Below are 15,243 nucleotides of genomic sequence, written 5' to 3'. Positions count from 1 at the left end.
GCCCCAGGGCAGTGATTGGGAACATTGCCCTGTATAGGGTGCCGTCTTTTGGATGGGACATTAATTGGGTGTCCTGACTCTCTATGGTACCTGAAGATCCCATGGCACTTATCGTAAGAGTAGGGGTGTTAACCCCGGTGTCCTGGCTAAATTCCCAATCTGGCCCTCAAACCATCACGGTCACCTAATAATCCCCAGTTTACAATTGGCTCTTTCATCCCCCTCCTCTCCCCTGTAACTATTCCCCAGGTCGTTGCTGTAAATGAGAACGTGTTCTCAGTCAACTTACCTGGTAAAATAAGGGTTAAATAAAATAAATGGGTCTCTTGCTGAGCAACGGGTTGAGTACAGAGTACTGATGACTCATTACTCCACACACACTATTCACTGCAATGCAAGACACTGCATATTCATTACATATTGGCTTATAGAGAAACTAACTATATTTGGTTAGTAGAGACCCTACTGAGTATTTCCCAACCCACTTTAGCTGCGACGGGTAGAAAGGTTTTTGCTCTACAAGCCAATATGTATCCTACTTACAATCTATTCTATAGCATTAGGGGCTATGGAGGGGGTGAAGAACAAAGTGCTGCTGGGTATGTACGACACAGTCCCCCTCCAAAACTACACATATAAGGTTAGTAGAGTATTTCCCACCACACTTTAGCTGAGACAGGTAGAAACGTTCTCTACAGGCCAATATTCTTAACACATCAGTGTCAACATTGTATTTTTTTAATTATTGATCTAAAAAAAAAAATGTTTTTAGAACCATAGATTTGTTTTCATAAATTACTGTTTTGTATTTTGTTGTCGCCACAATAAAAGTGGCAATTGATTAAAATGAAATATTATTTGAATGAGTTATGCAATGTTTTGAAAATGCAGTCTTTTATTTTTGAAGGTTTTAACATTAACATACTAATTGACGTCGTTGTTTGTGCTGCTGGCAGAATACTATTTATTCAAGACTAGTCTCGGACTACTAGCCGCACTAACGATGACGTCACTTTTTTGATGTCATGAGAAACCTTCAGAATAAAAGTCCGGAATTAAAGACATTGCAAAGTTAAGAACTTATTCAAAGAAATTAGATTTTAATCAATGTCGATTTTAATAGACTCATAAGCAAATGTAATTATTTATTTATTTAAAAAATTATAACATGAACATTATTTTGCTTGCTCCGAGGCAAGCAACACTGAGGCATGCACGAGAGCATCAGCTGTTCCGGACGACTATGTGATCACGCTCTCCATAGCCGACATGAGTAAGACCTTTAAACAGGTCAGCATACACAAGGCTGCGGGGCCAGACGGATTACCAGAACGTGTGCTGACCAACTGGCAGGTGTCTTCACTGACATTTTCAACATGTCCCTGATTGAGTCTGTGATACCAACATGTTTCAAGCAGACCACCATAGTCCCTGTGCCCACGAACACAAAGTCAACCTGCCTAAATGACTACAGACCCGTAGCACTCACATCAATAGCCATGAAGTGCTTTGAAAGGCTGGTAATGGCTCACATCAACACCATTATCCCAGAAACCCTAGACCCACTCCAATTTGCATACCGCCCAAACAGATCCACAGATGATGCAATCTCTATTGCACTCCACACTGCCCTTTCCCACCTGGACAAAAGGAACACTTATGTGAGAATGCTATTCATTGACTACAGCTCAGCGTTCAACACCATAGTACCCTCAAAGCTCATCACTAAGCTAAGGATCCTGGGACTAAACACCTCCCTCTGCAAATGGATCCTGGACTTCCTGATGGGCCGCCCCCAGGTGGCGAGGGTAGGTAGCAACACATCTGCCACGCTGATCCTCAACACAGGAGCTCCCTAGGGGTGCGTGCTCAGTCCCCTCCTGTACTCCCTGCTCACCCAATACTGCGTGGCCAGGCACGACTCCAACACCATCATTAAGTTTGCCGATGACACAACAGTGGTAGGCCTGATCACCGACAACGAGGAGACAGCTTATAGGGAGGTCAGAGACCTGACCGTGTGATGCAAGGACAACAACCTCTCCCTCAAGTTGATCAAGACAAAGGAGATGATTGTGGACTACAGGAAAAGGAGGACCGAGCACTACAGGAAAAGACAGGGAGAGGTTGAAAATGTCAGTATGTTGACAATATTGCAGAGCACAAACTCAAATATTGTGAAAATTCTGTACAACTTCCATGTACCCTTAACAGTGGCCATGTAGCCTACTGTGGCTATTTAATTATAATGCAGGGCTTGACATTAACCTGTTTATCCACTTGTCCTTCAGACAATGAGGTGACTGAACATGTTGTTGTGTTTGATGCAAGAAAACATTTTGCAAAATAAAAAGCATTATTATTCCCATACCATTATTGCAGAGAATCAGACAAATTATGCTACCCTCTGTCTATTGGCTACTTCGCTTATTCAAGCCTGTCTCAAAATACAACACTGCCCCTTTAAGACTAAAAACTATTTATCTGACTCACATTTCAAAGATGTCTAGAAATCAGTGGAGGCTGGTGGGAGGAGCTATAGGAGGACAGGCTCATTGTAATGGCTGGAATGGAATCATTTTTGTTACGTTACAGCATTATTCATACATTTATTGAAAAAAAAAATCTTCATGAATCTACACACAATACCCCTTAATGACAAAGCGAAAACTTTTAGCAAATGTATTAAAAATAAAAACAGACCCTTTGCTATGTAACTCAAAATTGAGCTTCCATTTCCATTGATCATCCTTGAGATGTTTCTACAACTTGATTGGAGTCCACTTGTGGTAAATTAAATGTATTGTTCATGATTTGGAAAGGCTCACACCTGTCCATGTGTAGCCAATGTGAAATGGCTAGCTAGTTAGTGGGGTGCGCGCTAATAGCGTTTCAATCGGTGATGTCACTCGCTCTGAGACCTTGATGTAGTTTTTCCCCTTGCTCTGCAAGTGCTGCGGCTTTTGTGGAGCGATGGGTAATGATGCTTCGTGGGAGGCAGTTGTTGATGTGTGCAGAGGAGCCCAGGTAGGGGCGAGGAGAGGGACGAACGTGAAACGGTAACATTGATGCTGTTGACCCCGGATCACTGGTTGCTGCGGAAAAGGAGGAGGTCAAAAGGGGGATGAGTGTAACCGATGTGAAGTGGCTAGCTAGTTAGCAGGATGCGCGCTAATAGCGTTTCAATCGGTGACATCACTCGCGCTGAGACATTGAAGTAGTTGTTCCCCTTGCTCTGCAAGGGCTGCGGCTTTTGTGGAGCAATGGTTAACGATGCTTCGAGGGTGGCTGTTGTCTATGTGTGCGAGCCCAGGTAGGGGCGAGGAGAGGGACGGAATCTAAACTGTTACATATATAAGATCCCACAGTTGACAGTGCATGTCGCAGCAAAAACTAAGCCATGAGGTCGAAGGAATTGTCCGTAGAGCTCTGAGACAGGATTGTGTCGAGGCACAGATCTGGGGAAGGGTACTCAAAAATGTCTGCAGCATTAACGATCGACAAGAACACAGTGGCCTCCATCATTCTTAAATGGAAGAAGTTTGGAACCACCAAGACTCGTGTGTTCAGCAGGATGCAACTTTTAGAATTAACATACCTCTCACATGTAGAACAAGGAATTACGTTGGCTATTTTTCATGGTATTTCTATCTGCAACTTTGGACAACGTTTGGCTACTGAATGTGACCCATGATCAGAATGATCCTAAATAGTCCTTTTCTGGAAAAACTGGCTTAAATTCAACCCGTTTGATCGGATCCTGGATTGCGTAATAGGGGAATTACAGAATCACAGAATCAGGATCAATCATATCCAGATGCAGAAACGAAAAGGAAAACTGGGCCTTAACTAAACTCAGATTCTGTCCTTGTAAACCCCACAGGCCTCACAAGACTCGTCTGGAGGTCCCCCTGTACCAGTTGAAGAAATGAATGGAAGTACAGTATACTGTCTATGGCACATATGTCAGAGTCAAGGCCCGCGGGCCACATCCGGCCCGCGAGAAGGTTTTTTACGGCCCCTGGGATGATCTTGATTTATTATTAGAACCGGCCCGCAGACCGCAGCAAGCCGGCAGCCCGCAGATCTTTTACACGCACCAATACTACATTTCCCACAATGCAACGGTGACGCACCGAGCAGTAGGCTGCTTCATTTCAATATTTATTGGCACAGCAGTCGTCAGCATCACAGTAAAATTAACTTTCAGATACCCATCAAAAATGGCAAAACGGAAGGTGGACACTGAGAACCGGGGGTTTCAAACAAGGTGGGAGTCGGAGTATATGTTCACGGAGGTAGCTGGAAAACCTGTGTGTCTTCTGTGTGGAGAAAGTGTGGCGGTACTGAAAGAGTATAATCTGAGACGACATTATGAAACGAAACACGCGGACAAAAACAAGAATATGGACATGGAACAAAGGCTACAAAAGGCAGAGGAATTAAAACGAGGCCTCAAATCTCGACAGGCTCTGTTCAAAAAAGCCAAATCACAAGGCCAGGCTGCTGTCAAGGCCAGTTTTATTTTGGCAGAAGAGATCGCTAAATCAGCCCGGCCATTTACGGAGGGGGATTTCATCAAAAACTGCATGATTAAAGTTTGTGACGAAGTTTGCCCAGAAAAAAGGCAACTCTTTTTAAATGTGAGTCTGAGCAGAAACACCATTGCCGAGAGAGTAGACCAGTTGTCCATCAATCTAAAAGAGCAGCTTGTGAAAAAGGGAAAAGATTTCATTGCATATTCCTTGGCTGTGGATGAGAGCACCGACATTTCTGACATTGCCCAGTTGTCAATTTTCATCCGCGGAGTGGACTCCAGCCTAAGCGTGACAGAGGAGTTTTTGGCTTTACGTCCTATGCATGGCACAACTACGGGGCATGATTTGTATGAAGAGGTGTCAAGATGTGTAAATGAGATGGAGCTGCCTTGGGAAAAACTCGTGGGTTTGACAACCGACGGAGCACCTGCGATGTGTGGACACAGGAGCGGACTGGTGGCGAAGATACGGGAAAAGATGCAAGAGGAAAACGCGACAGGTGAGCTGACAGCTTATCATTGTATCATACACCAGGAAGCGTTGTGCGGTAAAGCCTTGAAAATGGAGCATGTAATGAGCATCATCACGCGCACAGTTAACTTTATCAGAGCCAAAGGTTTGAATCACCGCCAGTTCAAGGCATTTCTGACGGAGTTAGAAACGGAGCATGGTGATTTGCCTTATCACACAGAGGTGCGATGGCTAAGCCAGGGAAAGGTGCTTCAAAGATGTTTCGAGCTTCGTGAGGAGATTTGTCTGTTCTTGGACAGCAAAGGGAAAGACACAACACAACTCCGAGACGAAATGTTTCTGTGTGAAATGGCTTTTCTGTGTGACATTACGAGTCATCTGAATGCAATGAACTTGCAGCTGCAGGGTCGGGATCATGTCATCTCTGATATGTACAGTACAGTGAAGGCATTTAAAACCAAACTGACTCTGTGGGAGACGCAGATGCGGAAAGAAAATTTGAGCCACTTTCCCAGCTGCCAGACCATGAAAGAGAAGCTCTCTACCAGTGCGTTCCCGAGCGCACAGTTGGCTGATAAAATAGGTATGCTTGCCGCTGACTTTCGACGCCGATTTGCTGACTTTGAAGCACAAAAAAGCAGGTTGGAACTGCTCGGTAACCCATTTGCTGTTGACGTGGAAAGCTCACCACCAAACCTCCAAATGGAGTTGATTGACCTCCAATGCAATGATGCACTGAGGGCAAAATATGCGGCAGTGGGTGCTGCGGAGTTCGCCCGTTTCCTCCCCGACACAATGCCCCAGCTGCGCATCCAGGCTGCTCAAACGTTGTCTATGTTTGGCAGCACATACCTGTGTGAACAACTGTTTTCTTTGATGAACCTGAACAAAACATCACACAGAAGTCGACTTACTGCTGAACACCTCCACTCAATTCTGAGGATTTCCTCAGCTCAGAGCCTTACCCCGAACATTGATGAACTTGTGGAAAAGATGGGACACCACCAAGTATCACCCTCAACCTCAAACAAGTGAACATTACTGTGCAATCACATATTTAGAGTTTTTACTCAGTTCAAGTTTAAAAGTTAAAGTTTAATATTTGTTTTCACTGCATGTTACTTCTCCTTAAACAAAGTGTTGTTTTTGATTAATAGATTTTTGCACTTTATTTTATTGTATTTCAATCCAATTATATTTAAAAAATATTTCAGTTGAGTGGATGATAGAAAATTGCTATTATTGTTTTTTTCTTTGAAGTAAATTTAGCCCACTTTTGCTAAAATAGAAAATATAGGCTACTGATGGTGCCTTGAATACCGGTTTCTTTCATTTAATGTTCATGTTATGGGGATTTTTATATAAAGGAAATTTGTCTTTTGTGTCTGTTGAAAATTAAAGATTACTGACAGAGCCATAAGAAAATATTGCTTTATTTATCTGATCATATTGGAATATATTTGTTAGGTTTTCAGTAGGTTCAATTAGGTTCACTAGACTATATGCGTCATTTAAAAATTTTTCAATGAACATTCGAACAGTCCGGCCCTCGGCTTGTAGCTAAATTTTTTATTTGGCCCTCCGTCCATTTGACTTTGACACCCCTGGTCTATGGAGACTGTTTAGTGCCAAAAATAAGGGGTTTGTTACATCTGCGCCTACCACGCCCTCTACTGCTCATCCTGTGTCTCCCTAACCTGCCGCCACTCCCCCAGTACTCTCTCCCTCTCTCTCTCTTTGTGTGTGTGATTGTGTGGGCGGAGATAGGGGTGCTGGAGTCAGAGCAGATCCTCACCAGTTGCAACCTGTCAAGACCTCTACAAATACTCAGCCCTGCCACTTCCACGCTGCCAGATCATAACCTCTGCTCAGTCTGTCTTTGTTTTTAGCCGTTTGTTCCTGCTTAGATCCTGTTTTCGTGTTGTGCCTGTTTTCCCTTGCCTGACGCTGTTTTCCTCTCCGCTACAGTTCTGTCGGCTCTGACTCTGGTCCCTGTCTCCAGTCCCACGTCTCATCAGTCCTGCTACCCTGTCCTGGTCCCCCCCACTCTACTGCTTCCTTGGATTCCTCTCTGGACCTGCTTACCCAGCCCCAACTCCCCTCGCTCCAGCCTCAGCCTCAGCACTTAGCTCCCTGCAACCCGCCCAAGCTTTTCGTGCCCTGCACCCCATCTTCCCCGTTTTTTCAAAAAATACTTTGTTTACTTTATCCCAGTCTCCTCGTCTGAGTCTGCTCTTGGGTTCACCCGCTCCGCGTAACAGGGTTAAATGCATGTAAAATAAAAATTATAAAAAATCCTGATATTTCTTACTGTATATCTCTGATATAGGACAGACACTTCAGAAAAATGTCCTTACATTTTTTTGGGGGGGGACTATCTTTTCCATGTAGTGAATCTGTTATTCAATGTGATTGTATCGGCTAATAGCAGTAAGCCCCCCCACAATTTTTAATTTTTTATATACTTCAAGGGGTCTTAAAATTATAAATCAAATAGCAAAAGGATCCTTGGTATGACTTTAAAACAATTCCACATAACTTGGTAAAACCCTTCTTATGGGTAAATTTCTCATTCCACCAGAGGACAATGTTGGCTAAAATATGGAAGGCAAACTGATTACCTTAACAATGTGTTATTATCTTCAAGCTGCATCAGGTTTATTATTCTTATAAATTGTATGTTTTAAGGAGAGTGGATTTGACTCTCTCCTTACACACTGTGTTGTAAAGACAGAAACAGGAAGAGGACACACAGAGAGGACAGTTTTAGGACCGAAGGGGGCCTATTTTAGCACAGTGATCCGATTATTATCTGCTGCTTGATTTAAAATGTGTGCAATTAAAATGAATTGATATTGTAATGACTACTCTGACAATATGATGACCATTTAGGCTCTGATTATGAGAAGCACATCACAGTTTGCTCAATACTGTAAAGTTCGTCGTTGGAATGAGAAGGATCGGACCATGGCGCAGAGTGGTAAGTGTTCATGATTATTTATTTAAACTGAACACTGACACAAAATAACAAAATGGACCAACACGAAACAGTTCTGTCTGGTGCAGACACAAAACAACTACCCACAAAACACAGGTGGGAAAAAGCTGCTTAAGTATGATTCTCAATCAGAGACAATGATAGACAGCTGCCTCTGATTGAGAACCACACCCGGCCAAACACAAAGAAATACAAAACCTAGAAAATGAACATAGAATGCCCACCCAAATCACACCCTGACCAAACCAAAATAGAGACATAAAAAGCTCTCTACGGTCAGGGCGTGACAAATACCTGCTAGCTTTAAATGTTTCTTTCAACCTCTGTGCAAAATGTATACATTCTGTAACCTTATGGTCAAGTCCAATAGTTAGTCAGCAAGCATGAATTGGTATTCGGTACTGCTAATACATACAAGTATAAAACCATGGCATTTGCTTCATAATCATTGTTTAAGGACCAAGAGATTTTGTACAGTACATTTGTATGTAGTAGCCTATGTATGAAATATACAACAATTTGCAGTCCGGTTGCAGTCTGAAATCAAATATAATTTTATTTGTCACATGCAGTGAATACAATAGATGTAGACTTTACCGTGAAATGCTTACTTACGAGCCCTTTCCCAACAATGCAGAGTTCAAAAGTAAGAACATTTGCACACAAAAAAAAAATAGTAACACAATAAAATAAATGTGGTATGTCCTCTTGTGATATTCCTCTATAAATGATCTTTAATCCAAAAGCAGTTTCATATGCCGACTGGGAAGCTTGTGTGCGTCTTCAATTCAGATTCCAAATCTCCACTTTTGTTTAACCAGACACCTCCTTTTCCCAACACCCTGACATCCAATGACAATGTCTCTATCGCAGGTCTCGCACTTTGTTTCAGTCACGGTCTGGTGTCACTTTTGGGTGTGACAAATCTCTGAATAAGCCATGCTTTTGTCACTTCAAGATTAGACTACTGCAATGCTCTACTCTCCAGCTACCCGGATAAAGCACTAAATTAACTTCAGCTAGTGCTAAATATGGCTGCTAGAATCTTGACTAGAACCCAAACATCTGATCCTACGACTCCAGTGTTAGCCTTTCTATCTGGCTTCCTGTTAAGGCAAGGGCTGATTTCAAGCTTTTACTGTTAACCTACAAAGCATTACATGGACTTGCTCCTACCTATCTTTCCGATTTGGTCCTGCCTTACACACCTACACGTACGCTACAGTCACAAGACGCAGGCCTCCTCATTGTCCTAAGCAAACAGCTGAAGGCAGAGCTTTCTCCTATAGAGCTCAATTTTTATGAAATGGTCTGCCGATCTATATGAGAGACGCAGACTCGGTCTCAACCTTTAAGTCTTTACTAAATACTCATCTCTTCAGTAGGTCCTATGGTTGAGTGTAGTCTGGAACCAGGGATGTGAAGGTGAACGGAAAGGCATTGGAGTGAAGAGTGATCCCCCCCCCCCTGGGATTCTCTGCCTCTGACCCTATTACGGGGGCTGAGTCACTGGCTTGTTAGTGCTATCTCATGTTGTCCCTAGGTGTGCATCACATCTTACAAGGCTTTTTCTCTCGTTATACTCGACTTGAGTGAGTTGAGTCACTGACGTGATCTTCCTGTCTGGTTTTGCGCCCCCTCGGGCTCGTGCAGTGGGGAAGATCTTTGTGGGCTAGACTCCGCCTTGTCTCTAGCTAGTAAGTTGGTGGTCTGTTCAAATCAAATCAAATTGTATTAGTCACATACACATATTTAGCAGATGTTATTGCGGGTGTAGCGAAATGCTTGTGTTCCTAGCTCCAACAGTGCCGTAATATCTAACAATTTACAACAATACACACATCTAAAAGTAAAATAATGGAATTAAGGAATATATAAATATTAGAATGAGCATTGTTGGAAAGGCATTGACTAAAATACAGTAGAATACAGTATATACAGTATTTAAACATTACAGTGACTAGTGTTCCATTATTAAGTTGGCCAGTGATTCCGTGTCTATGTACATGAGGCAACAGCCTCTAAGGTGCAGGGTTGAGTAACTGGGTGGTAGCTGGCTAGTGATGGCTAATTAACAGTCTGATGGTCTATGTATATAGGGCAGCAGCCTCTAAGGTGCAGGGTTGAGTAACCGGGTGGTAGCCGGCTAGTGATGGCTAATTAACAGTCTGACGGCCTTGAGATAGAAGCTGTTTTTCAGTCTCTCGGTCCCAGCTTTGATGCACCTGTACTGACCTCACCTTCTGGATGATAGCGGGGTGAACAGGCAGTGGTTCAGGTGGTTGATGTCCTTGATGATCTTTTTGGCCTTCTTGTGACATTGGGTATTGCAAGTGTCCTGGAGGGCAGATAGTGTGCCCCTGGTGATGTGTTGGGCAGACCGCACCACCCTCTGGAGAGCCCTGGGGTTGCGGGCAGTGCAGTTGCCGTACCAGGCCCGATAGGATGCTTTCAATTGGGCATCTGTAAAAGTTTGGGGGCCAAGCCTAATTTCTTCAGCCTCCTGAGGTTGAGGCTCTGTTGCGCCTTCTTCAGCACACTGTGTGGGTGGACCATTTCAGATTGTCAGTGATGTGTACTCCAGGGAACTTGAAGCTTTTCACCTTCTCCACTGCAGTCCCGTTGATGTGGATAGGGGCATGCTCCCTCTGCTGTCTCCTAAAGTCCACGATCAGCTCCTTCATTTTGTTGACGTTGAGGGAGAGGTTATTTTCCTGGCACCACTCCACCAGGGCCCTCACCTGCTTCCTGTAGACTGTCTCCCTCTGGTGGTGTGGGGGCTGTGCTTTGGCAAAGTGGATGGGGTTATATCCTGCCTGGTTGGCCCTATCCCAATTGGCCCTATCCCAATTTTCCCATTTCTCTCTCTCTCTCGCTCTCTTTCTAGGACCAAGCCTCAGGACTACCTGGCCTGTCGACTCCTCGCTTTCCTCATCTCCAGTCCACCTGGTTGTGCTGTTGATCCAGTTTCTACTGTTCTGCCTGCGGCTACGGAACCCTGACCTGTTCACCTGACGTGCTACCTTGTCCCGGATCTGCTGTGTCGACCTTCTCTATCCCTCTCCCTCTCTCTCGCTCTCTGGACTGCACCTGCTGTCTCAACCTCTGAATGCTTGGCTATGAAAATCCAACTGATATTTACTCCTGAGGTGCTGACCTGTTTCACCCTCTATAACCACTTTGATTATTATTTGACCGTGCTGGTCATCTATGAAGGTTTGAACATCTTGAAAAACAATCTGGCCTTAATGGCCATGTACTCTTATAATCTCCACCTGGCACCGCCAGAAGAGGACCGGCCACCCCTCAGAGCCTGGTTCCTCTCTAGGTTTCTTCCTAGGTTGCTGCCTTTCTTGGGAGTTTTTCCGAGACACGTTGCTTCTGCATCGCTTCCTCTTTGGTGTTTTAGGCTGGGTTTCTGTATAAGCACTTGGTGACATCTGCTGATGTTAAAAGGGTTTTATAAATACATTTGATGGATTGATTGATTGATTGATTGAATCTCGGCTGCAATATCTGGCTACGATTGTGTTATCAGATGAGACCTTGCTGCAATGTTCAGTGTAGGTGGAGAGCCATGGTCGATGCTCTAACGCGCCACAGGGGGATGAAGAGGACTAAGGCCGCACCCCGATTCTCTACTCTCCTCCAGTACTTACACATGGGATTGATGTAATCATTGGCTGGAGGAATTTTTACATTGCTAAATCCATGATTAAGTTTTTTTTTAAATGTACAATAAATTTTAATAGCAACAAGCTGAATTACAAGTACAACTTACAATGGAGTTATTAAATATTAAATATTACAAGTTTACAAATATACATCACCATCAATATATACAAATAACACAAACACTTGAAGTCAGTAGCATTCGTTGGTTGTTTATCAGATGAACCATTCCATGTGAGGGAGTGTTCAAGTCCATTCCATGTGAGGGAGTGTTCAAGTCAAGTGCACACTTCAAGAGAAGAGCAGAGAATTGGATTGCCAGAGTACATTTTTTTGAGTCTGAGTCAGTCAGTCTCAAGTTCTTCTATGTTTTCCTAAGCCCCTGCCACCAGCACACAGGTCCTTGTAGTAGTCAGACTGAATGAACCGGGGATACGCATCATTCTCCATAAGGCTACAGACCTTCCTCTGGGCACAGTCAAAACAAGATGGCGTTGGCTTGTGGAGACTCTGAGCAATGGTGTCTCTTGTGTGGTAATCGACGTTGACCTGATTTGAGAAAGAAATGCAATAATCACACTCGACACAACCTTAAATAACCCTATTTATGCACTATTATCATACATGTCAGTCGTTCTTCATCTAATTTGGTTTTAGGTTACTTTTAAATCTATTATAGTTTTCCTTCATGTCATCCTGGAAAGTTTACAGATGATATTCTCCCACTGCAGCAGTTACAGAGTTACTCATGGGGAATTTCTAAATATTATTATTTTTAATCTGTATAACTTGCAAAGAAAGTCACTCATTTATCATCACTATAAGGAACATGAAGTGATATACATGATGGTACTGTGATAATGATAATATAATGTGTTTCTACCTCCATAGGGGAGTCACTTTGGATGAATTCTTCATAAATGCTAGTAGCTTTCCAGGCAAGCTTCTCTGGACTGGTGATGGACTTGAACTCTTCACAGGCAAGCCAAAACTCCAGATTCTCCTCACAGAACTCAGACTTCAGGAAGACCCGAAATGCCACTTGGCCACCTAGAAGCAAAATGGAGAGAAAATGTTTGGGTTGATTTAGGCGTAATCTGCAGTCCGGTAGTGTGTTTAATATATTTACAAAAATATGTTGTATATATTTACTTTATATATATATAAAACAAAAATTACATTTATGATTGAGTAGTTTCTCTAAGGATTGTCCCCACTGTTTCGCTTCATTAACAGATTGTCTGCAAATGAAAAAAATAACAAAAAGAGGTTGAAATATGGGAATAGTGTAACTGAATTAGTGTTGCAAGGTATACTGGTAGACCAGTAATATAATCAAAACGTCATGATACCAACATTTTAGAATAACATACAGTTTCATATAATACTACAAACATTTTCGGCCCTACCGATCTAAAGAACTCGCTGTCGCCTGTTATAAAATGTTTATCATGTGTGGCAGCTGTGATCAGCAAGCCGTAACCCCTGCCAGCCCTCACTCACCTGCTTCTCTCTGTCCACTCTTCATGCATATCTATTCCTCCATCAGTTTTTAAAATATAATTGAGCCTTGATGGCAAGCGGGGATGGAGACCCTGATCGGACTTCTGTTATTACATTTGTATGTTTGATACACCGGAGCAGTGCGCAGAACTAGCAAAGTTGATACATTGTATATAATTTCATCCTGATATAACCAAGAGCACAGGCCAATCTGAGTATAGTGGCAAATTCGCTGTCACACAGCAGTGCCAGAGAGGAAAACCCGATTCGCGACAGACATGCTTGCAGCTTTAGAGCAAAGAAAACGGCTTGTTTCTAGCTCAAACGGTTTAAAAAAATATTACTCCTATAAACGGAGCAACCCTTTTTGTTTCTGCGCGATTTCTGTGATATTTCACAAACCATGTCGCCGGCGGTTTTAAACTAATCCTGGCCCGTTAAGTATTGGTTTGATAACAAACAACGTTATTCAGTCATGTTACCTTTCTAGCTAACAACCTGCTAACTTGACAGTAGGTCTAAGCCAATGTGATTGGGACAGGAAGAAATAAAAAGGGTCTGCAACTCATGAGATGTGCTTCAAAGGTAGGATTGATTCATATATAGCGTTTTCTCCTTACTGCTACAATGACATGCGGATCATTATGCATGTATATTCCTTCCTCCCATTCCTCCAGCCAAATTATAGGTAGGCCTTTGCAAATTTTGGGGCGGCAGGTAGCCTAGTGGTTAGAGCGTTGGATCGAATCCCTGAGCTGACAAGGTGAAAATCTGTCGTTCTGCCCCTGAACAAGGCAGTTAACCCACTGCTCCTAGGCCGTCATTGAAAATAAGAATTTGTTCTTAACTGACCTGCCTAGTTAAATAAAGGTAAAATAAAATAGCCATTCTGTGCAGTATTTTATTATACAGTGAACAGTGTGAAGTTAATATGTGTTGTATTGAGTAGAAGTGTGAATGTCTGTGACGAGTTTGTTTTGTAGCACATGCACATAACGTTTAGAAAACGGGAACAAGCGTCAGGAGGACGGGGGGAACAGGACGCTAATGCACATAACGTTTAGAAAACGGGAACAAGCGTCAGGAGGACGGGGGGAACAGGACGCTAATGCACATAACGTTTAGAAAACGGGAACAAGCGTCAGGAGGACGGGGGGAACAGGACGCTAGGCCACAGAACCCCCCCGCCCCCCCACTACTCGGTATCGTGATACTTGGCCTGGTATCATATATTTAGTAAAATGATGGTATAGTGACAACATATTTAAAATACATACCAGCAAAATGATATATATTTTTTTTCAGTTTCACATACCTGCGTATTTTCTTCTTTGAGTGAGGTGAGGGACTATTGAGGAAGTTGTGGAGTCTCGATTTCCAGGGTATATGCCTGCAGAATAAATGATAAGAACACAGAAAGAATGTTCAGTGGTCTTTTTAGAAATGTATTATAGTACACTTATTTATAGCCCAGTCACATTACGATGTTTCATATGTGATGAAATTATGCAAATGTTATAGAATACAAATATGTGCTCATAACGCCTATAACAACTTTTATTAAAACTAATAATAATAATTACAAAACCAAATTACATCAACAACTTACAAAAGCCTTTTGGTCTTGTCAAGGTCTTCCGGGGCCGTCTCACAGCACATATCCATTTTTTTATTTTATTATTTGTGTTCAATGGCTAAATACTGTGTACATATCACCCTCTCAAACCTGTTCGTTAAGTTTCCCAATTCTTAAGGAAGCTCGATGGATTATTTATGCTCTCTGACACAGCCAAGAATACCCAAGCTCCACTTGCATCTCAATCCTGATTGGCTCTTCTCCATAATCACGGGGAAATCTACACTCAACAACCAGGATGTCGAGTCACTGAGCATTGTCCCAAGCTAACAATAGGTCAATGGAGTCCCAGCCAGCACATTTGGTTCCTTTGAAATTGTGCAAATGTACAGTACCAGTCAAACGTTTGGACACACCTACTCATTCGAGGGTTTTTCTTAATTTTTTTACTATTTTCTACATTGTAGAATAAAATTGAAGACATC

The 15,243-nt window shown here is 42.8% G+C and overlaps 1 protein-coding gene across 1 annotated transcript; it reads right to left on the bottom strand.

Annotated features, from left to right (window-relative positions):
* Window positions 1-11,736: 11,736 nt before the first annotated feature.
* Window positions 11,737-14,961, bottom strand: LOC129823749 (regulator of G-protein signaling 2-like). The gene is made up of 5 exons (XM_055882710.1): window positions 14,792-14,961; window positions 14,498-14,572; window positions 12,859-12,920; window positions 12,563-12,729; window positions 11,737-12,228 (listed from the first exon to the last, which is right to left on the bottom strand). The coding sequence occupies exons 1-5, from the start codon at window positions 14,845-14,847 to the stop codon at window positions 12,034-12,036; spliced, it is 555 nt and encodes a 184-aa protein (XP_055738685.1). The 5' UTR covers window positions 14,848-14,961; the 3' UTR covers window positions 11,737-12,033.
* Between the last annotated feature and the right edge of the window lie 282 nt (window positions 14,962-15,243).

This window comes from Salvelinus fontinalis, chromosome 26 (genome assembly GCF_029448725.1).
Source record: "Salvelinus fontinalis isolate EN_2023a chromosome 26, ASM2944872v1, whole genome shotgun sequence".
Lineage (NCBI taxonomy): Eukaryota > Metazoa > Chordata > Actinopteri > Salmoniformes > Salmonidae > Salvelinus > Salvelinus fontinalis.
The sequence above is the reverse complement of the archived record's forward strand: the minus strand, read 5'-3'. Positions and strand labels throughout refer to the sequence as shown.

Bases quoted from the DNA above. Each gene is read 5' to 3' on its own strand.
- LOC129823749 (XM_055882710.1), bottom strand. From the start codon at position 14,847: ATGGATATGTGCTGTGAGACGGCCCCGGAAGACCTTGACAAGACCAAA. The intron at 14,573-14,791 runs GTAAGTTGTTGA...TTTATTCTGCAG, and splicing joins GACAAGACCAAAAGGCTTTT to GCATATACCCTGGAAATCGA. The intron at 12,730-12,858 runs GTAATTTTTGTT...TTTTGCTTCTAG, and splicing joins GAAACTACTCAATCATAAAT to GTGGCCAAGTGGCATTTCGG.